Source organism: Podarcis cretensis, assembly GCF_951804945.1.
Source record: "Podarcis cretensis genome assembly, chromosome: 3".
Lineage (NCBI taxonomy): Eukaryota > Metazoa > Chordata > Lepidosauria > Squamata > Lacertidae > Podarcis > Podarcis cretensis.
This window is the reverse complement of record NC_137172.1, coordinates 86,426,216-86,448,958: the sequence shown is the minus strand read 5'-3', so window position 1 is coordinate 86,448,958 and position 22,743 is coordinate 86,426,216. Positions and strand designations below refer to the sequence as shown.

General features: G+C 40.7%; 1 protein-coding gene and 2 long non-coding RNA genes across 11 annotated transcripts in view; 1 reads left to right on the top strand and 2 right to left on the bottom strand.

The window, feature by feature from the left end:
• Window positions 1-361: 361 nt before the first annotated feature.
• The window catches only part of COL12A1 (collagen type XII alpha 1 chain), a 116,995-nt gene continuing 94,613 nt past the window's right edge, over window positions 362-22,743 (bottom strand). For 7 of the 9 annotated variants that reach the window (XM_079970267.1, XM_079970274.1, XM_079970269.1 and 4 more), the window contains 13 exons: window positions 22,616-22,702; window positions 21,191-21,244; window positions 20,181-20,276; window positions 19,560-19,613; window positions 18,884-18,937; window positions 17,604-17,657; window positions 14,879-14,950; window positions 7,757-7,792; window positions 7,594-7,660; window positions 5,888-6,076; window positions 5,505-5,573; window positions 4,453-4,623; window positions 362-1,429 (listed from right to left, as the gene is read on the bottom strand). In XM_079970267.1, the coding sequence (XP_079826393.1) occupies window positions 1,248-1,429; window positions 4,453-4,623; window positions 5,505-5,573; window positions 5,888-6,076; window positions 7,594-7,660; window positions 7,757-7,792; window positions 14,879-14,950; window positions 17,604-17,657; window positions 18,884-18,937; window positions 19,560-19,613; window positions 20,181-20,276; window positions 21,191-21,244; window positions 22,616-22,702 (1,185 nt within the window). In that variant the 3' untranslated portion in view covers window positions 362-1,247. Of the gene's footprint in view, window positions 1,430-2,271; window positions 4,082-4,452; window positions 4,624-5,504; window positions 5,574-5,887; window positions 6,077-7,593; window positions 7,661-7,756; window positions 7,793-14,878; window positions 14,951-17,603; window positions 17,658-18,883; window positions 18,938-19,559; window positions 19,614-20,180; window positions 20,277-21,190; window positions 21,245-22,615; window positions 22,703-22,743 lie in introns of those variants that run through there. The other 2 variants (XM_079970271.1, XM_079970270.1) reach the window with 2 other exon arrangements.
• LOC307212942 lies at window positions 1,427-2,649 on the top strand. The gene is made up of 2 exons (XR_013837266.1): window positions 1,427-1,598; window positions 1,647-2,649. It is a non-coding gene; the product is annotated as an uncharacterized lncRNA (long non-coding RNA).
• LOC307212960 lies at window positions 7,799-14,866 on the bottom strand. The gene is made up of 3 exons (XR_013837294.1): window positions 12,258-14,866; window positions 8,456-10,812; window positions 7,799-8,078 (listed from the first exon to the last, which is right to left on the bottom strand). It is a non-coding gene; the product is annotated as an uncharacterized lncRNA (long non-coding RNA).

Here is a 22,743-nt window from a genome sequence, read left to right as displayed (position 1 = left end):
CAATGTGAGAGCTATTATTCTTGTATAGAGGCCATGGGTTCATAGATTATGTGAAAAATGTACATGGCCTGAGTTTGGAACCACTATCTTAATTCTATCATGGTTGGGGCCTCCATAGAGCAGGGAAATGAAGTATTATACCATCAGAGTATGGAAACTACTGCTTGATATATAATGCTAACCTCAGCCTGTAACACAATCTAGTATTCATTGTTCAACATTCTAAACTGCAATGTGCTGCAAGTTTTATATGTGAAAAGGTTATTCTGAAAGTAGTTTAATGTTTCTGTTGATTTATTTCCCATGACAATAAAACCTCTGAAGGTTGGAAGCCTCCCAGCAATAATACTCACAGCCTATATAAATTTTCAGTAGTTTTATTGAAAAATGCCTCTTTTGTTTCAGAAATAAATAATATAAGGCAGTGAAATTCACAATTTGCAGTTAAAATATAAAAGCAGCAATTCTATATCCATAGTCTTGCAAACAATTTCCAACTGCTTTTTTTTTTTGATAACTACGAAACATTATATTCTGGGGGGGAGGGGAATCATACTAAATATACAACACAAACATGCAATTCCATCTCTGCAGGATTGACTGCAATTTGGCATAAACGTTAATGTCTCTAAAAGGAGATTTAAGCCATTATTTCTTTTTTTAAAAAACAACCTGTATCCAGTTGATACAATGATGTCAGCTACATTATTTAAGATTTGTGGTTGTTAAAGAGATGTATAAGAGCAGTATATGCCCTGCAAGTTATGAGCAAGGATAGGAGAAACTGAACAGATCAAAAGCAGAGTTTTTTTGTTTCACTAGACTGCAGATTTGTCATGTGACTGAACCGTGTGAGTTAAGCAATGGATGAGGTGAAAAAGCATAAAGCAAGCTCCATTGCTGAAGCATCCAGCCTTCAGATCGCTGGCAGCAACTGTGTAGGGTTTTCTTTCTTTTAATTTACTTAAAGATAACGCAGCCCTGTGGTAATTTTAATGCACTTGTTAAAGTTCTATGAAGCTGCTGCAAGCTCAGGTATTTTACAAGCATTGTAAGAGCAAGAATGAAATCTATGGTAACGTTTTATTGCTATTCCCACATAAGCATGATACCCTCAGAAGAAGCAATGGAAACGGTGGTGGAGAAATAGGCACACCCAACCAATTCCCGATGAATCTACATATGTAAGAATAGCAACAACAAAAACCACCAGCCAAAAAGAGGGGAAAGGTAAGGAAGTCAATCATTTATGGTTTTGTTTTTGCTTTTCTTGATAACGATCTTTTCCAGCGCATATGCTCGGGGTATCCAGGTGAATGCATATCAGCTCCATAGTCCTCATATTCATCATCTCTTCTTTCTGATTCCACTGGTACTATGTAGGGGTCACTTTCAGGCGGATAAGGTCCACTTTCAGGTGCATATGGCTCTGGTTGAAAATAGTCGTCCGATTGAACATTATAGTTATCAAATGCCTTTGAATCCACAGATTTTTAAAAAAATTTAAATATTTTCATTTTAGTGATTCTGGGGTGTAAATCTATATGACCCTAAGTACATTTACTTGCAAACTGAGTTTTCATAAAAAAGCAAACTGAGTTTTCATAAAAAAGCAACTTATTTCCAAGTAAATGATACTAAGCCAGTGATTACTGCAGGAATTCTAATACACATAAAGATTTTCCCTTCTGAAAAAGGGAGCTGTTTGTGCAACTGCTCCTTGCCCTTGAAGTGAATGAGAAAGGCTTCTTGTGCAAGATCACCCTAACTGCACCAGAGCTCAGATACAGCCTAACCCAATCATATTTACTCAAAAGTAAGTCTCCCTGAGTTCAAAGGAACTTCAATCCCAAGCAAGCAAGCAAGCACAAGACTGTGTACAATTAATGTTAGAGACTAAGTGGCAGAGTACATACAACTATTATTTTTAGTTTCTTTGGGGGTAAGGAGAAAAGGTATAAAACAAACTTGATGTAAAATGTAATGTGAGTTTCAAAAATACAATGCTATAAAAAGAAAACTAATAGTGGGTCATATTCAACTAACTTTTGTTCAGATTAGACCCATTACAATTAATTAGTTAACACCATTAATTTCAGCAGGTCTACTTTGGATAAAAATTAGTTAATATGATGCCTTGAAATTTGGGGAACTTTCTAAAGAAGCATTTAGGCTTCAGTACAGCTTAAGTCTTAACTAAGTTACATTAAAGCAATGGGAAAAGTTAATCACAACCAACTTCTTGTTGCAATGAAACCTCAACACTTAACATCAATTGAATCAGACCTTGGTGCACAATTTATTAATCCTTTACATTAGCACTTAACCTGCTAACTTCTTTAATTAGCTTTCAGTTGAGTCAGGAAGGGAAAACTCACATGTATCATTGTTTTTGTTTCTTAAAAATAGTTTTCTACTATGGCAGGCATCTACAAAAAGTATGACTAGTGGTGATCATATTTAGTAAATATTATTTCATGACAGTGTTCCTTATATTGGACTGAGTAATAGCTGTCCTTGAGAAATACCTAACACTGCAGGAGGACCAGAAGCAAAAGTAATTGTTCTTTTGAGTGCGTTAAAGAAGATTACATATACAAAAAAACCCATGCCCTGAATCAGATAAGATGATGATGAGAATGATGAAGACAAGCACCAGAGAGAGAGAGAGGTTTCAACAAGTTTCAGAGTGGTTATGGTAGCACGCAGCAAAAAGCAGCAGCAGCAGGCTTAAATGCGAAAGCATGATGGTAATGTTAACTAATTTTAGCAGACATGATCCCATACAAATCATTTACAAGCCACAATTAGTTTACTATTTACATTAAGTCATTTCTCTTTCATGAAGTTAAATGTATCATGGTCTTAAATTCACTAGTTAGTAGTTTTATAAATCTCCAATGCAACCGAGTCTTTTAGGGACTTTTTAGGTATGAGGTTGGAGAGAAAAGTAAGGATAGGAAGATAGACTTTCCCCCTCTGGCATTACCAACATCTTTGTCCTTTATCGTATTCAACACTTGTTAGTAAGTATATAAAAAAAGAATCTCCCCATCTTATGGTGTTCAGTTAGCCATTATCTATGTGAAATATCCATACAGATTCACTTCCTAATAAGCACGTGCGCAAACATCTCAGAAACAGGATTTTCATTGTTTTCAAACTGTAAGCAGCACTGGAGACTTAGAAAATGTGTTAGCCGGAACCTGAAACAGGTCAAAGAGGATGTTAGTTTTCCAAGGTCAAACAGCTGTGCAATATATATATATTCATTCAGCTAAATCCATCTATGGAGGGTTAAATTATATGCATATATCTATATATGTATACAAGGCTTCTCTTGGGAAGGAGAGCACTGCAATATTGTTTCCCATTTATTTTTAATTCATGTAAATTGTTGATCTTGTGCAAGTTCTGCATGATTACTCTATAAAATTTGTTTCATTCATTAGCTCAAAGTCCACGAATTTGTGTGTACATATATATATATATATTCATTCATGTATACATGCACATTATGATAGTGGCAAACAACATATCAAGTTTATGAATTATAAGGTGCTACAGTGCACACAACAAACTATTGATACCGTGAGCCTGAACTCCTTTCTTGAGAGATGCCCTAGATTTATATGGCACACACAATTTTGGGACTCATCCCCTTCCCAGTTTATAGTGACTTTGGCTGCAATCCAATACAGTTATCTGGGAGTAAGCACCAATAAGCTCAGTGGGGCTTACTTCAGAGTAGACACGTATAGGATTGCTTCATTGGTGCCCCAGTGGCCACAGCTATCCAGCATTTTTGTTCCTTTGGCAGTTCACTGTCTGAAACTGCTTCTTCTCAGAAGAAATGTGTGCCATTGAGTAATATAATCATAGATGCCATGGAATTTAACCCAACACAAAATTGTGCTATGGTGACTTTTTCTCAGTTGTCTGCACTGTACCAAAGAATAGCATTTGTTCTCAGGATATTAGATTTCAGGTACTAATTTTGTATAGATAATCCCAACATTAATCAGAAAGACACAAAATGGCAAACAACTGTGTTCTTTTTACTTTAGATGGAGAGGTCAACCTTGTTCAGAAGAAGTAGTTTGATGGGAGGAGGAGCACAAGGAGAAGAAGAAGAAGAAAATTGTCATTTAAATCCTTAAGCAAAGATAATACTTTTCTAACACTATATTTATTAGAAATAAACTGCTTCTGAAAGGTAATATTTTCCCCTTAACACAAAACACATATCAAACTGGGGTAGTTCAGTAAATACCAAAAAAGTACTTTTAATAGTACCTGAATTATTAGTTCTAGGCTGGCTCAGTTACGACTACTGAACAGCTGAGCTGGATTCAGTTCATTATACTAGAAGGTCTCCTTCCAGAAAGCAATTCAGACGGAACTGGCATATCAATGAGGTACAAAATTAAGTTGAAGTTCTCAGTAACCTACCTGGATATCCTTGACCATTGTAAGCAATGCTAGCACACTGGGATGAATCACAGTATCCAGGAGACCCGGGGGGACCTCTGATACCAGAGTTACCAGGACGGCCAGGTGGCCCAGGTGGTCCCCGTGAGCCTGTAGCACCTGGAGGGCCAACTCTGGATTCTCCTTGTGGACCTAATTATAGAAGGAAAAGGAAGATAATATAGCTATGTAATTCAACATGCAGCAGTCCGATAAAGTGACTGTCAAAACTGAAGTCTAGACTCAGACATATGGTTAAGAAATGTTTCCATTTGGGTTGTACATATGGTGTCAATGAAGCGACCGCAGGGAACCCAAGATGTAACTCATCATTAGTTGCTTCCCTAATTTTAAGGTCTTTATGCACAGAAAACTGCTGTGGCAAGATTTGAGCTTAGTGGTTTATATCCATCCTGTGTACGATTCAGGGATCTCATGGGGCACTTCGGTATTAGACAAGCACACTAAATTTCAATTAAAGTGTAGGGCTGCTTCAGTTCTGCTACCCTGCAGCTTTAGAATGGATGAGATCATGGGGTGTTTTTTTTGGAACAAGTTATGTTCATGGTTAACAGAAATGTTGAGAGTTTTAACAAAGTGGAGCTAAAATTTGTTGCAAAATTCTTATGGATCTTGTAATGAAGAAAGGTATGTTTCAACTAGTAAATTAAAGACAGAAGTGCCAAGACAGTCTGTCTACTCTTGCCAGGACATCGGTAAATGATCAAAATTGTATTGATAGAAAAAGTAACTGTGAAGGCCCTGCATTCTATCCTAAATTGTAACTATACTATAGAGTAATTTACAACTGAAAGAGAGCACAACAATTGCAAATAAAACCTAATTCGGAGTCAAAAGGCTAAAATAACATTTGTTTCCCCTGAAATAGGAGGGGGGAAGTGTAAAATGTCTGGCTGGATACAAGCTAAAAAGACTTGATGCTCATTTTGATCAAATTTTACTTGCATACATAATAAAGCCTGTCAATATTATCTTTTACAGTTTTTTGCTGCCATGTGATACAGAAAACTCACCTGGTGACCCAGGCAAACCTCGGGGCCCTTGTGATCCAATCCCTCTTTCACCTTTCTCTCCAGGTAGCCCTAAAGCACACATAAAAAGAAAAGGGAAACACCCCACGTAATTGTGAAAGTGATGCTGAAGAAATAATTTTCCGTGCTTGTGAAGCATATAATTAACAGCACATTTTAAAATATTGCTCTTATTCATCCAATGAACCACTTAGCATATGTAGGCCATTTTTATACTAAAACATTCTGTTTGGTTTAAAGGCTGTCCTGTGGATGTTAGACTGAAGTATTAGCAAAGGATTCCTCTGCTTGACAGCAGCTGACCTAGGATGACGAAACACACACACACACACACACACATTTTATACATATATAGTACAACTCACCTCTTTCTCCAGCTGGCCCTTGCATGCCAGGTGTGCCTGGGAAGCCTGGCCTGCCCCCAGACCCAGGTTCTCCTGGTGGCCCAGGAGGTCCAGGGGGCCCTGGTGGTCCTGATGGTCCTGGTTGGTTACGGTTTGAATAGTAATCATTTGGTATTTGATTCAGCCTCTGGTTAAACTGGGCCATATTGGCTTTGGAGAAATAAAACAGGATAATATAAGAATGCACAATACCATTTTCTGTAAAGTGAAAAACAAAACAGAATACTGCTCCCTGGTGCCACAAAGCACCTTCCTGACTACTATTGGTTAATTTGGTACACAACATAGGCTAAGATTAACAAACAGTATAAACTCGTAAATAAATAAATTCAACTAAATTCCACTCTTAGCAAACGGAAATTGATGAGCCTGAGTAAGTCATGCCCATTAGCCTCAGTGGGTTTACTCTGAGTAGGATTAGCATTTAATACCACCCATAGGGTTAGATTTATTTGTGGAAATGAGTCAGAGCCAGTGTAGGCACCTGCTCTGCAAACTGGGTGCTTCCACAGACAGAACATGATTTTCTCCCATACCCACTCTGGCCTGCAGCCTCAACACACTCAGCCCCTCATGCTGTTCTGGAGGTTCCCCAAGTTTCCCGAAGAGTGTGAGTTTATTTTAGGAGGGACACAGATGGTTGGATGTGGGGGTGGGGAGGCCCAGTCAGCCAAAATCTCTTTTCTACCCATGGAGGCATAGAGCTTGTGAGGTTCCACTCTATGCAACTGTAGATCCAATAAATACAATGAAAGGAGAAATGTTGGCAGCAAGATGGTATTATAAAAAAGCTGAAACCAGTACAACTTAGCTCCCCAGAAGAAGACATATTTTATCAATAAGTTCTTGCCTAAGAATGTAAGGCATAGAATGTAAGGCAGAGCTATGGGTGTCATGTACCTGTCTCCTAGCCCCCATAATGGCCTGATGTACTGAGTGTACACAGCAGAAGGCAAGTTTGAAGACAAGCTCTAATGCCCTATGATACCTCTATGTATGGGCAGTATGCCTGTAGTGGACTTGACCATGCCCCTACTTTTAAGCATAACCATTTATTTTCATTTCTGTGTTCTCTAGTAGACCATGTATGACAAACACCAGAAGGAGCAGCAAAACATATTCAGTATTTGCCAGCATTTGGAGAATGGGACCTGAACTTGTCATCACTGTTACTGCCACTGAAGAGCACAAAGTGGCAACAGCATAAGGTGGGATCAGACCTAGCCTTCATTAATCATTATCACTACTGCTACAGAAAGGCAGCAGCTGACAGCAAAGCAAGGAATCAAACTCAAACCCATATTTCAATCCAGAATATCAACCACTGACTAATTTTGTGTTGATTTGGTACAATGAAGTTCTTGTTTGCCACATTGAATATGCCAATGGGGAAAGTGGCAAATAAACCTAGGCTTGTTGTGACAGCCATTGGTTTGTACCCACCTGTGGTAACTCAGAGTTGCTTTCAGCTGATCAGACTCTGCTGGATTTGGTGATCGAGCTAGCAAGAGGCCAAACATTTGCAGTTTCACCCACTAGCCTAGGCTCTGCCTAATTTGAGAAACACTTAACCCATGTGACTTTAAGCTTTAAGTTCACAACAGAGTCTGACAATATGGTACACAGAAACATGCGTTTTGTGGAACATATTTCAAAGCATTGTTTACCATTCATCATTTGTTCACAGACTTGTCTTGCAACAGCTCGCATCATATTCTGGGAAGCAATGTCTCCCTTCATAAAAGAAACAGAACATGTATTAGACATGATGTGCTCTTTTGTAGGAGGCATTAGAAAATGCAAACAAATTCATTTTAAGGGTGCACTTACTCTGTCACCTTTCTCGCCTTTTATTCCAGCTGGCCCCTGTAACAAATTAAACTCCATCAGAGTGCATCACAGAAAGAGGGAGGATTAACAGGAGTGACTGCGAAAGTGTGTGCCAGGCACTCCAGGGCCTGAACATGGAAGGTCAACCCATGAAAGTCAAGTGTCTGCCTTATACTGGTCCATCTAGCTCAGGGTCATCTAAGCAGATTGGCAGTAAATTTACAGGGTTTCAGGCAAGAGTCTTTAATCTTAGTCTTTCCCAAAAATGCCGGAACCTGGGCACTTCTACATGCACCACATTTTGTGTACCAATAAGCTACAACTAGGGGACGCAGGTGGCGCTGTGGGTTAAAGCCTCAGCGCCTAGGACTTGCCGATTGAAAGGTCGGCGGTTCGAATCCCTGCGGCGGGGTGCGCTCCCGCTGCTCGGTCCCAGCGCCTGCCAACCTAGCAGTTTGAAAGCACCTCCGGGTGCAAGTAGATAAATAGGGACCGCTTACCAGCGGGAAGGTAAACGGCATTTCCGTGTGCGGCTCTGGCTCTGGCCAGAGCAGCGATGTCACGCTGGCCACGTGACCCGGAAGTGTCTCCGGACAGCGCTGGCCCCTGGCCTCTTAAGTGAGATGGGCGCACAACCCCAGAGTCTGTCAAGACTGGCCCGTACGGGCAGGGGTACCTTTACCTTTACCTTTAAGCTACAACTGCCTATCTCTAAGTTGCTATGGTGACTATTTTCATTTACTAGAATACGTAGCCTTCATTTAACCACCCCACCAACACTTTGGGTGATGATCTGTCCTTTTAAAATAACAGTGCTAAGGACGTAAACAGGCAATATTAATGTTTCAGTGAGTGTGAACATCAGTCTGCAAAAAAATTGTCTCCTTGGGAATAATAGCTTTCCAAGGATATCATAATATAACCCCATGAACAAGAACAACATAACCTATATTAATATTTTTATTGTATTCCTTACTGAAACATCTTCCAGCATGGCTTCTTAAGGGGAAAAAAAATGATAATAAGTTGCCCTTATAATTATTTTCATTAGAATATATAGCCGTGGGGGCTAGGGGAGAGACAAAAATAATCAAAAATTAAATTATCTCCTGGTTAATTTCAATAAACATAGTCAGTGCATTTAAGCTGTATATTTGCAGATATTCAAAAATGCATGACAATTGTCACACAAATATATTTATTACCTATTTGAAACCAGTTAACGTAGTTTCATCTGTCAACAACATGGACTTCCCTTTTCAAATCATCCAAAAAGGAGACAGTGTTGTCTGAACCCTTGGACTGTTATCAGAAAAATATTAACCCACGCTAGTAAATCTTAGTCATTTGAACAAGTTCTGTAGTCTTTCCAGAGGCATTTAATAAACATCTCAAGCCAGAGATGTTTCACCCTATACCTCTAGTGCACCATCCACAGTAATGTCCTCCACTTTTGTTGTACTAAGCTGATTTGATGACGACGGCGGATTGGCACCAGTAATACCATAACCTCAACTGCTGAATTTCCTTTAAATTCCCTCCCTTCTCCTTTCTGTGGGGACTCCAATTTTTGAAATAAATGATCAGAAATGTGTGGAAATTCTGGGCATTCAAATGAACAAACAAAAGAGAAATAAACCACACACATTTTCACTGGTAAGCTCCCAGAGGTGAATCGTCAGTTATTCTTTAATCATGCTTAATATTCTGTTGTCAGCAAAAGTAATCACTAAATCTGGCCACAAGTGGTTTCTTTAAAAAGCTCCTTCAGTGACACACCAATAAATTACTCTGCAGGACTAGAGCATAACTGAATATGGCAACATTTCAATAATCTTGCACTGAGATCATGAAAATTTAATTTGTGAAAGTGAGAAGTTTACACCAGGGATGATTTCAGATGTGCAGAATTTAGGGTCATGGTGACCCTGGGTGCTGCTGCCAAACATGCAAAAGTCTGTTTGTTTACATATGGCTCAGATTATTTGTTACCCTCCAGGCTGCTTTCAGTGGAGCAACATCAACCACTCTTCTTGCAAATAAAGGGACCCTTAAACTCTTTACCTGAGCTGTCAAAGCAAGTGTGTGAAAGAAAAGGACTCTTCTAATTCACTAAACCATCTACATCTCTTTGGGAGAGCAACATTGCTAGCAGCTGTACAGAGCTGCCACATGCCCGGATCAGGAAAGTAATTTATGTCTTCGCTCGTCATTTTGACCAGCCTTACACCGAATATGATGTGTCGATTGTCTTAGCCTGAGGCAGCATTTACTTTCCAGAAGTAATGTCAACCACATGTGAGAAATGGATCCAATGGAAGTCCCTGGGAAGGCTGTTTAACTAATGTTTGTGTCTATGAAGTGTAGTTACATTATTTGTTCTTGTTCATTCTAAATACTTAAGAGGCACCATTGTTTGCTTAGATACTTCCTCCTTATTGAATTAATTAGTCTATTGTGTTTTAGATATCTTTGTCTAAAGAATAGGCTTTTCTTTTTGTAGGGTAATTAATTAGCAAATTATCAAGTTTGTCCCCATGGAAAGCAAAAGCTCAAAGCAAGTAGGATATTGCTGCTGCTTCCTGTATGTCTGTCTGTCTTCTAAACATGCATACAAATCATTTTTCTCTTATCACCCACTTAGAACTTTTTCTTCTCACCAACTTAGAATTCTCAAGAGATACTTAAAAATGCACTGATAGGCCAATGAACTCAGGAAAGCTCTCTGTTCACTATGGCCCAGAATTATCTAAACTTTTTTGGTGACATACTCATGTTGAAATGATTTCATAGTATCATGACCATGATAATATTCTCCCATGCTTGGCTTAAAAGTGTGTGATTTAGATCTTTGTTACCACTGCTAACAAAGATTCTTAAATGGTTACATTATCACAAGAAATATGTAAAGCTGTGTGAGGAAATGCTGCTTTGGAACACAGCCATGCAGCTACAGGAAAAGTCTGGATGACCTTTAAAACTCTGCAGGCTACATTTGGCCCACCGCTTGCACATATGGGCTTAAGTTGCCACTTTGGCATTTCTTGATAGAGACTCTCCTCCCTGAAAGAGAGGGGAGTGGTTGTGGACGGGAGCCCGAGCACCGCTCCTAGCAGGGGGCATTGCCCCCTGCCTCCAGCACACCTGGCTGGCACTCACGCCCCGCCCCCCAGTGGCTGTCCAACCAGGTGCCATGGGGGGCGTGTCCAGCAGCCTTTATGCTGCAGTGCCAGCCTTCCCCCCGGCCTCATTTCTCTTTGTCGTCCTGGGCGAGTCAGGAGGATCCTCACCTCCGTGTTCCTGCATAGAAGCGGCCACGTGGAGCTAACTTTGAAGAAGACTTTTGAGAAAGGGAAGTCTTGCCCTCAAATCCTCCTTTATTACTTTTGTGATTACTTTTTTCCTTTCTCCTTGTCTTTAAATCCTCCTTCCTTCCCACCATCATTTCCCCCTTTACTTTTCACATAATACCCTCCTAGTTCCTCTTTGATCCCAAAGCCTTTTCGCTGTGTAGGGGGTCTTCCAGTGTGTGTTTCCAGCACAGCTGCGTTTTTGAGAGTGCTAATTTTAATTTTATTTTATGCTGCTAATTCTACCCTACTTACTGCGTATTGGTTTGATTTATTTAATTGGAGTGTCTGAGTGGTTGGTGTAAGAACGATTGCTGAACGTTTGACCTTAAATCCTTACTTCGTCACTTTAATTGCCCCCATACTCCTTTATTTTAATTCCCCCCCTTACTCCTTTACTTTAATTCCCTCCTTGCTCTTTGGCGAGTTGTTGCTTTAATCCTGCCTGGATATCCTGTGTGATTGAGGCTGCTCTTGCTGGCAACATCTTAAAAAACAAAAAACAAAAATACTTCTCCGACTTTGTATCAAACATTCTGTGTGTGTGTGTGTGCTGCACTTTTCCGATTTTAAATCAATCACTCTGTATGTGTGTGTGTGTGTGTGTGCTGCTCTTCTCCAATTTTAAAACAGACACTCTCCCTGTCTTTGTCGGCAGCATCGCAGCGTGCTCGAAAGGAGGGAAATCTGAGCGCTACGGGGTGGGTTCTATGAGCGCGTACTGCGCACGTGGTCAGTGTGAGTCTCAGCGTTTGTTTGAATTGCTGGTGCATTTTAAAACTGCTGTTTTGCTGTGTATTTCCGTGAGGGCTTCTCCACCAGTAGATTGTTTCAACTCCCCCCCCACTGCTCTTGGAATTTTGTTTCTCCTGAGCTGATTGCCATTTCAGGGTGCGGCAGCTCCGCTCGAAATTCCTTCAGTTGATTGCCATTGCCCTGATTGCCATTGCCCCAATTTTGCTATTGTCTCAGCTTGCTTCTGCTCTCCATTACACCCTTCCTGGTGCTCTGAGCTCCCTCACGTCACCCCCCCCCTTGCTTGGTTTAAAGCTGGATAGTATTTCTGGGTTTGCTTGGTGTCTTCTCCCGGTAGTTGAATTGAAAACGCAACCCTGTTGCCCCACAGTAAGAAAAGCTAGAGCTGGGTATACATATAGGTGCTGAAAAGCCATCTACCACATGAGTTTGACAAAACATCTGCACAGACTTTATGCCAGATTCCTGCTGGAATCTGATCTGAAAAGCTGAGAAACAGTATGCGGGAGAGTGGGACAACCAAAGCAAAACACTGCACTCTGAACATTATATTTGGATAAAGGGAAGCATATATATATATATTAATTAGAAGTTACAGGGAACCAGGCAGAGGGCCTTCTCGGCAGTGGCACCCTCTCTGTGGAATGCCCTCCCATCAGATGTCGAGATAAAGAACTACACAACTTTCAGAAGACATCTGGAGGCAGCCCTGTATCAGGAAGTTTTGAATGTCTGACGCTTTATTATGTTTTCATATTTTGCTGGAAGCCGCCCAGAGTGACAAGTGACTGGGGAAACCTAGCCAGATAGGCAGAGTATAAATACCAGTACATTTATTTATTTATTTATTATTTTCCATTATTATGAAGAAGCCTTGAAGTTATCATTACATACAGAGCTCCTAAGCTGAATGTAGCCAACTTTTTACTGGTCACTACTCTTCTGCCTCTTAACAGCAGCTTGATGTGCAGCAGTAGCAGATGGTGTAGTAGGGCTGTGCCACTTGGTCGACCTCTTCCTAGCTGAGTCACTGCTGCATGTTGGTGGCAAGGTTGGGGTGGTGCAAATGTGCTGGTGGAGCCAGTGCAGCACTCCTGCTGACTCAATTGCACTGCACTGACCTTGTTGCCACCTCAGTGACTTAGCTGGAGGGAGTTCAGGCATGCAGGCATCCATTACTGATACACAGAAATTTGAAGCAATGATGCCTCTCAAGGTGTGCAGAAGTTTACCTGTTTATGACTTCAGATATAACTACTATTAGACAATTAAGCCCAGCCCTGTTGTTGATGATGGTGGTGGTGGCCAGTTGGTAACCCAACCTGTTCCCTTACTAAGACAGCACTCATAATAAGTGCTAATGTGAGAACTTAAGCACAGAAAATTAGTCACAATTAAGATCTATGGAAATCAGTGGGACAAAGTAGTGTGACCAATTGACTCTAAATATGAGACTGTGTAATCTCATAGAAACTAGATGCATATGCATGGCATTCTAAAAGGGGGGGGGGGGCAGAAAAACCTTGATGTGACTTATCTGAGGCCATATAGAAAAATCCTCTTTCTCCTTTTCAAGGCTATTTTATTATTACTATTATTATTAAAAAAAATACCACCCTTTGGCCAAAGAGCACAGGGTGGTAGACAATATAAAAACATAAAAATACACAACAAAGTAACAAACATAAATAATACCCCTCCCCCACTTTAAAAGGCCTTAGATTGTGTAATTGGCCAAAGGCTTGGGAGAATAGGACTGTTTTTGCCTGGTGCCTAAAGCTGTGTGGCAAAGGCAGCATGTGAGCCACCCTGTGGAGAGCATTCCACAAATGGGAATCCACTGCAGAAGGGGTCCGTTCTCATGTTGCCACCCTCTTGACCTCTTGCTCAGGAGGCACACAAAGAAGGGCTTAAGATGATGAACACAGGGTCTGAGTTGGTTCATATGGAGTGAGACAGTCATTGGGGTATGGTGATTCTGAGCTATTTAAGGCTTTATAGGTCAAAACCAGCACTTTGCATTAGGCCCAGAAGCTAACTGGCAGCCACTGCTGTCAGGTTAGGTTTGGCATTATATGCTCAAACTGTCTTGCCCTGGAGAGAAACCTAACCGCTGGCTGAAGTTCCAAACCATTTTCAGAGGTAGCCCCATGTATGACAGATTGCAGTAATCTAACCTAGAAGTTACCAGAGCACAGACAATAGTAGTTAGGCTATCCCTGTCCAGATAGAGGTGCAGTTGGGCCATGTATCTGACGGAAAGCACTCTGCACCACCAAGGCCACTTGAGCCTCAAGCGACAGCAATCGATCCAGAAGTACTTCTAAACTATGTACCCACTCGTTCAGAGGAAGTACAACCCTTCATTGCCTCAAAGGTACTGATACAAGCTAAGATAATGAGAGAGAGCCTTCCCATGCTGACCAGTGTAGTAGATGCAAACATTGCAACCTTTGGTACCAAATGCATAATTTTCTAATAGCAGCCTTGACAAAATCAGACAGATTGGCTCTGGCAATGCTGCTGGGACAATCTCTTGATCCCTCATCTGGTATAAGATTCTAGACAGAACCCACAACACAACACCGAGGCTCCACTGTAAACATTCAAACTTTTTCAAACCAACAAGCTCCCAGAATGCTACATATAAAAATTTCCACCTTAGGGAAGCACATCATACTTGACTGTGCTTAAAAAAGAATAATTCCAGTAATTCTGCTGATTTTGCTCTGAGATGTTTACATAGTGCAGAAATATAAGCCTTGGCATGTGCAGCTTCTGCTCTCTTTTTAGTGGAAAGCCCTGACCACAATTTCCAGACCTGACTTAAATTGCAAAAAAAGATGTGCTGTAAGGAGTGAAGTTGCTGAAAATTAGACTTAACATCTTAACTTTCAGATATTAGCTAGTTGTACTGATAGACTTTTCTCAAACTCACATCACACAATGGCTCTCTCAACGTTTGATGGTATCTTTAATAACAGATGCACTAAATGCCAATCATTGGTTATCTTACCGGAGAGCCACGATCTCCTGGTTTTCCTGGTTTTCCAGTTGGGCCAGCAACTCCAGGAACTCCTGGGGCACCCTGCAAAAATGTACATTGAAAAGGTATACTAAGGAGGACATAATAGTCTGTTAAATCCAACAAACATGATACTCACCAAATGCAGGGAATGCATGTGAAAACTTTTCCTACTACTATTTGTTTTCATTTCCTCACAATCTGACACACCTTGTAACATAAACAGTGAGTCTCTGTTTTATTTCTTTAATGCTCTATGAACAAGTTAAGCTTGCATCTGGCAATAAAATTCTATTTTTCTGGTCATCTCAACCCCCGTCCCACCACCACCACCTGCCCAATCTGTACTGGTGAGGAACTGCTGAACTGGCTCTAGGTCCCAACAGATGTGGAAAGGTGAGACCGGGCTTCCTCAACCTCAGCCCTCCAGATGTTTTTTGGCCTTCAACTCCCATGATCCCTAGCTAGCAGGACCAGTGGTCAGGGATGATGGGAACTGTAGTCTCAAAACATCTGGAGGGCTGAGGTTGATGAAGCTTGGGTGAGACACTCAGTTGCTATAAAAAAGGAAGGAAATATCCAGGTTAATTAAAAAAGGTTAAAAAAAGTTTTAAAAAAGTTAATTAAGCCCAGTGTGTTTTGAACTAAGTTCAAAACCAATTTCAGTCTTGCTCTCTGAAATGTTTTGCAACAGTGTGAATTGGTTGATCCAAGGTTCACCTGAGGAGTCTTAAATGCTTTGAACTCAATATATGATGTATATGTATATGTATGGTTTTTTTCCACACAGAACTCACTGGAACTCAGTTTCAGCACCTCTCCGGTAGACACCATTGCTATTATAAGAGAACAAGGGAGGCATTCCTTGTGAGTTCCGGCACCTCTTTTTCTAGAAAAATAGCACTGGATATGTCCTATGTCTATATTTTGCACCTGGAAGTTGGCATCCTTGGCCATCTCTCTCTGCCCACTACCATCTTCTCTGTCAGTGCAGAGGGAGTCTCATGAGTTACCTTCCTAGGGAGCAAAGGATTGGTCTTTCACTTACTTATTTAACAATTAGTATGGAAGTAATTAAATAGCATCTTATATAATTTTTAATGCTTAGCCTATTGATTTTTCATGAAAAAGCATTGTCCTAGCAACTAGCAGGCTTTCTTTTAACAGATTTTCCAAGCAGCAGCAAAACACTCACATCTTTCTAATCACATCAAAGGAACAAATTCCATAAGAGAAATTTTCAAGCCTCATAAAACATTATGAAGCTTCTAGTATTCCCAAAGCTTAACTGTACTCGAAATGATTTCCTTTTGACTATTTTCCAGCATAATGAACATGTGCAGACCACATTAGACACAGCCAGATCTTTTTCTTAATAAAACCTCCTGCATAACTATCTGTAGTCATCAAATCTTCTAACTGGATAACAAACAATACAGGATTGATAGGAATAGGACTTAGAATGCAAGAGGGGAGTCAAAAGGATGCACATTTTGCCAGAGTGATATTACAGCAAAATTTGGCACTGAATAATATGCATAATTATATCAAACCAATTAGGCCTGCAACAAAATGAAGTGTGCCAGCCAGCCAGCCATGACCTTTTCCAGGATACTCCTTTATATTACCCCTCCCCTGGTTTTTTCTGTCCTCCCTCCCCTTCAAGAATCAGTCGGCATTCCATAGCCACTGAGCATGCTTGGTCATCATTGGGCTAGGGGGCAGAGTTTCCCCTAACTAAGTTTTGCTTCCTGAGGTTTTTTGTATATGTACGAGCCCTACAGTTCATCCAAGCCTGTTGATACCACACACACACACACACACACACACACACACACACACCCCTTGTGTGTATGTATGTATGTATGTGCATGCATGGTTGGTACTTCTTTTGGCTACATAAGAGTCTACATTAAATGATGCCTATACAATAGTATATTGTGAATGCTGTGAGCAGTGATTCCTCTGTTGCTCCATCTGCTTGATGATCTGCCCAGAAGGGTAAGGCAGGCAGAGTGGAAGGGTTGGGTCAAGGCAATGTCATGGGAAAGACAGAAATGCCCAACCAGCTGCATGATAAAAGTTGTGGCGGGGGGGGGGGAAGGAGGAGATGGTGTCAAAGGAGTATAATTGGAGCAGACCAGGGTGAAAAGGAGATGGGGGTCAAGACAAGGACATGAGGGATATTGGATATAGAGACAAGGAAGGGGAAAAGTAAAGGTAGCAGGGAAACAGAGAAACAACAAGGAAGGAAAAGGCAGCACAGAAGTAAGTAGCTGAGAAGCATTGCCTCAAATGAGCATCACCCAACAGGGAAGAAAGACATGGTGGAGAGTTCTGGGCAAGCTAAAAAGTGGTGTGTGTGTGTGTGTGTGTGTGTGTGTGTGTAAGGGTCCTTATATTACAGATCCATAAGCATTACTGTCCAGGTAAACTACTGTACCAAACCCACAGAGAGGCATGTTGACGAGAGAACCTGAACTTAGAATGAGTACCAGGCTCACCAAATGGTCTGAAGATCCTTGGAACCTTTAGGGTTTGGGCCAAAAGAGGTTACATAGTTGTATGATTTAACCTGCTCGGGTAGTTATTTGCTAACACAAACAATGAGGAGGTAGAGGGAGAACCATAACAGCAAACTGACTTTTAGAAAGCTAATCCCTCCCCAATGTCAAAGCCCCCCAGTTAGTCCACAAACAGTCAAGCTAACACTTACTAATGGTCCAGGGGGTCCTCTTGGTCCAGTTGGGCCATCTTTTCCAGTGAAACCCTAGTTGAAAAGTGAAAGTTTATGTATTATTGTTTTGTTTCTTTAAAAAGATAAGCTAATTCCATGATGACTTGTTTAGGCTAATGTCCATTAACTATTAATATATATGTTTAAAAGATATTGCCAGCCTAGGTGTGATTTAGTTCTGTGCTTCAGTTACGCTAACATCAACTAGTTATCACATGAATATATCAAGGCTTTTCTCTGATTAAGAATTCATGCTGAATGCTAAAGCTCAATTACTTGTGAGGAAGTTCCAACATCATCATCTTCTCATGCGTTACACCTAAGACTCTGTTGTCCCTCTTTCTCCTGTTTGCTTTCTCACATCCAGCCTTTTTTGTTAGTTGGCAGGATTCACCTAACCAGCCTTTTCAATGGAAGCTTTCTGCAAGGACGTCTGCTTGCACAATGGCGCTTCCCCCACTCTTCACATCATGCGCCCCTTCACCCCACCCCCCAAAATGGCTGAGAATAATGAGCACTCATCCAAAAAGTCACACAAGAAAGAGAAATATTAACTAATCAAGAGTAGTGGTCATAGCTGACATATTAATTTCAAAGAGAAAGCACTATGCGATTTAGATAACCAGACAATATCAGGAGAGTAGTTTATTTCTAATACTAAAACTTTACTGTTCCTCTCTCAATCTAAACTTAGCCAGAGTCTTTACTCTGATGGTCTGCACAGTTTAACTTTTCACATACAACCAAACCAACCTTAAGCATTTGAGTGATGGCGATTGCCATTTTTTAACTGCACCCATCCATTAGGGATTATTTTTGTGGGTTTGGCAGGCTCTCTTCATTCATTCACCCCGGCCCTGTGAAGTCCTGCTGAGGAAATTCTACCCTGTGCTATTCCTAAAGTCAAGCCAGGTGGCTTCTCCTTACACAATGTTCTATGATGAAAATAATTACCAAGTAGGAAAAATATGTGTCTATTGCTTATACACCGTCAAAGGGAGCAGTGTCATCCATATATTTATTTTGCCATGAGTACATAAAGAAGAAACACAAAGTAAGTTAAAACACAGTTCATGTACAAGCATTGAAATGGAGCCCCTCACCAGCTCACCTACTTTTGGTACTCAAAAAGGATGTCCTACTCAAAACTAGTAGACTTCCATGTAGGAAATTGTTGTGTAACTAGGAATCTTTGTCCACCAATGGCACAGCCCTAGACCTACTGTGATCATCAACAAATATAAAACAAAAATGCTTACCCTATCACCTGGAGGTCCCATTGGGCCAGGGGGGCCAGGTAAGCCTGGAGATCCCTACAGAAGAAGAAAAGTATTAATCAGAGAGAATTATTGAGTTATGCAATACAAGACACACATTTGAGAGTACCAACAAGCATAGAGACAGAGGTGATCTGGTTGACACAGTTGACTTGGACTCTCAAAAATCTTTTGACAAGGTACATCACCAAAGACTCCTGAGTAAGCCTAGCAGCCACAGAGTAAAAGGAGAGGTCCTATTCTGGAGCAGGAATAGGTTAAGTAGAAAGAAGCAGAGAGAAGGAATTAAGGAACAGTTCTCCAAATGAAGGGATGTAAAAAATGGATAGTGAGGCCTCTGAGCTTGAGAGTCTTTTTTCTTGTGTTGTTGCCCAGTTTTTCCTGGAACTTTGATGCCTTCTTTGTTTCCTTAAAACCTAGTCCCATTTCTCAGTACCAATTCACAGCTGATACATGATGTGGTTTTGTACCTGTGTGGTCTTGTTTTATTATTTTGAACTTCAATAGCATTTTGTCTCATCTGTTGAAGAGCAAGTGAAACTCAACAGAAACTTATGCATACCAGGCTACAAGTGAGAACTTAATATATGTTAGCACTTATGGGACGTGTGCAGCATAAGTAGCATGACCATATTATTTTTTAAAAAAGCAAACTTACTGAGCGACCAGGTAGTCCTGGCTCTCCAGCATCACCTTTCATCCCTTGACGACCCTAGAAGGAGGAAATACTGCAAGTTTTAGAAGGTGCCATTCATCATGCACGTTGGGCTGGGAAGACTTGGAGTGATTCCCCCTTGAATCCCAGCCCCACAGTGTACAACCCATCCCATTCACCAGATTGGGGGGCTCCTGGGGAAGGCTGGACTGTTTCTTCCAGCCCCTTTGTCATTCTTTCCTCTGATTTACCTACACAGCATGCAACACATGATTTAGTTTCTCAGAATAGTGACATGGTTAACTATCAGAAAATAGTTCAGAGAATGCCAGATAATTGCCTAACCTTTTGAAAACTTAAGAATTTATCTGGAAATGCAGAAAGGCATAGCAATGTTCCTTCTAAATCACCACAACAATAGTATGGCTATTATTTTTTTGTGTAATCAGCCAGTATTGCAATGCTTGTAAATATGATGTCGTGTGTTAAAGCACTTATTCCCAGTATTTTCTACTATGTGACGAACAATGTCAAAGCGCAATAGTTAAAGAGTATCCGAGAGCACTAAATATGCTATGCATGCTATCTTGCTCTCTCCAAAAACTTGAATGCCTGTTTACTTACTGGTTCTCCTGTAATGGAAAGTCCATTTGGCCCCTGTGGTCCTGGTGGTCCTTGAGGGCCTCTAGGTCCTACATCTCCGTGAGCACCAGGTGGCCCCTTAAAGTAGAAAAAGAGAGAAACCCATTTGCTAGCTAGCCTTTTATTCTTCCAAAGTGGTTATCTTAAAGAACATACGTAAAAGATGGATTCACATAATATGTTTTCACAAGGTGACAGCATTTATAAAAGGCCTGTCTAGAAATCTGAGGGTTCCACTGTGTTTCGGCTCTTTGCAGAAACTCTTTTTTTAGTGCATTTAGAAACACTGGTAGCCATCAGCTGAGGTAAAACTTTGCCTTGCTGGTGAGCTTGTCACATTGTAGCAGCTTTATCAAAATATTATGTAGTTTAAAGGTGTGAAAGATGATAAGCCAAGAGTGTCGGCATTATTGCTTGGTGGCATTATTTGATACAAATATTGGTGCCTCCATTGTGATGTTGACAAATATTGCCTCAGGTTCCTCCACAAAATATAGATGATGAACCAACCCCACATAACTTGCTGGGACAGGGAAGAACAATGCAGCAGAACTGACATCCTTTCTCTTATATCTTCCTCACATGTGTACTAATGATAGAAACTGAAGGCAATTGAAGGGAAGCAAAGTGAGATACAGATATTATAATTTCACATGAATGAGGTTGATTTCAAAGGGAAAACTGTCACAGAGTGAATTTTCAGTAAGATTACTTCTCCCTGGTGTGTGGGATGGTACAGATATTTGCAAACATATTTCTTGCATTCACAGTATACTAAAAATGTAGCATACGATGTGGTCCTAATATATAGAACTAAATACAGATACTTTAACTTTAAATAATTACTTGGTTAAAAGTCTTTTTTAAAAAAACCCAAGGGAGGAGACAAAACAGTTACAAAACAATCCAGTGTACGTCTGCTCAGGAGTAAGCCCCACCGAGTTCAATAGGACTTACATCCACGTAAGTGTGTATTTTAGGCAGATACTCACAGAGGGCCCAGTTAAGCCTCTTTCGCCTCTTGGTCCCTTAGCACCTGGGCCTCCCTAAAACAAAAACATGCAAATAATGAGTATAGATAGATGGATAGATAGACGTGGAAGTCCAAAATCATATATGAATGCAAATTTCTTCTTGCAAGTAGCTATATTACTTCTCGCAAGTAGCTGAATGGTGAAGCAGAAGGTTCATTATGGGCTCATTCAATGCACAAATAGAGACTAACAAACTTTAGATCAACGTATTGTGGGGCTGCGGGCGTCAAACTGTACACTACAAGTCTATGATAAAAATACTGAAAACAAAAAAGAAAGCTATGAAGTCTAGCTGTGCATAGATGTGGTTTTTTCACCAGACTTGGCAGTGATATTGTTGCCCAATGTACACACAGTGATTATTGCCAGTGCATCAATACTGCTGTAAAGGTTTCAGTATTGAAAGCGGTACCTAGAATGGCCAATTTTAGCTCCCAATAGTACAACAAGCATTGCTGCCATAGTCATGTGTACAATTATTATTGTAGGAATGTGTTGGGTAGTAACATCATCATGGTGATAAGAAGCACACCCCCATTGCACAAAAACAAAAGAAAACCCACATGCACGCCTGGGGTGTTTTTAAACATTTGCTAATAATTTTTAACACAGTAAAGAAATTGTAAATATATACCTCCTCATGCTGCATGTCTATTATCGTATAACTCTCTACAAATATAGTGTGGAAGGGTATCTGCTCCCACATAGTAATGTCTCACTATTTCAGGAGAAAGATCTCACTTTTAAAAATACACCTTTACTTTGAATGGTGCGCACTTCCCCTTCTGCAGCACATTCAACAACAAATTTCTCTTTGTCCTTCCTTAAATTACCTCTTAGGAGTGAAATTAATCTGATCAGAAGTGTGACGATACAATCTCATCAGTTTCACCTCTTCATTGACTGGCATGATAGTAGTAGAAGTCACTGTGGTTAGGAAATAGAGGGAAATGGCTACCCCCCCTGCAACACTTCTTCTACCCACCTCCCCCAATACTTTTATATAATTATCAACCACCAGGCCTCCTCAGTTGGCTCACCAGCCCATTTTGATCATATGCAGTGCTTCAGACTTGCCACCAATCCAAATGCCGGGCTTCTGAAGTGCCAATGGTCAGGAGGACTTCAAAGTGCCATACAGGGCTGTTTGCAAGGGATCCATTTCCTTACACCTGTGCTAGAGCATCAACAGACAAAAGCTGTTGCTATACTAATTCTGGTGCTGCAGCTAATTTGGCTCCCTGTGCTAGTGTGAACAGAGAGGTTGTTGCCATCATCATTGACTTCCTGAAGTCATTGGAGTTCTATGGATTCCAGTTTGTTAATCTGAGGTACTCTACAGAGTCACATGTCTGGTAATCACAATGCAATAATTTTGCTTACAGCAGGTCCTGGAGGTCCTGGAGGTCCCACGCTGTCTTGTGTGCATGTGCAAGCATTTGGTAACGATGGGCATTTTGCTTCATCCCTCTGAAAATTAAAGGACAAACATCTGTCATTTCTCTTGAATA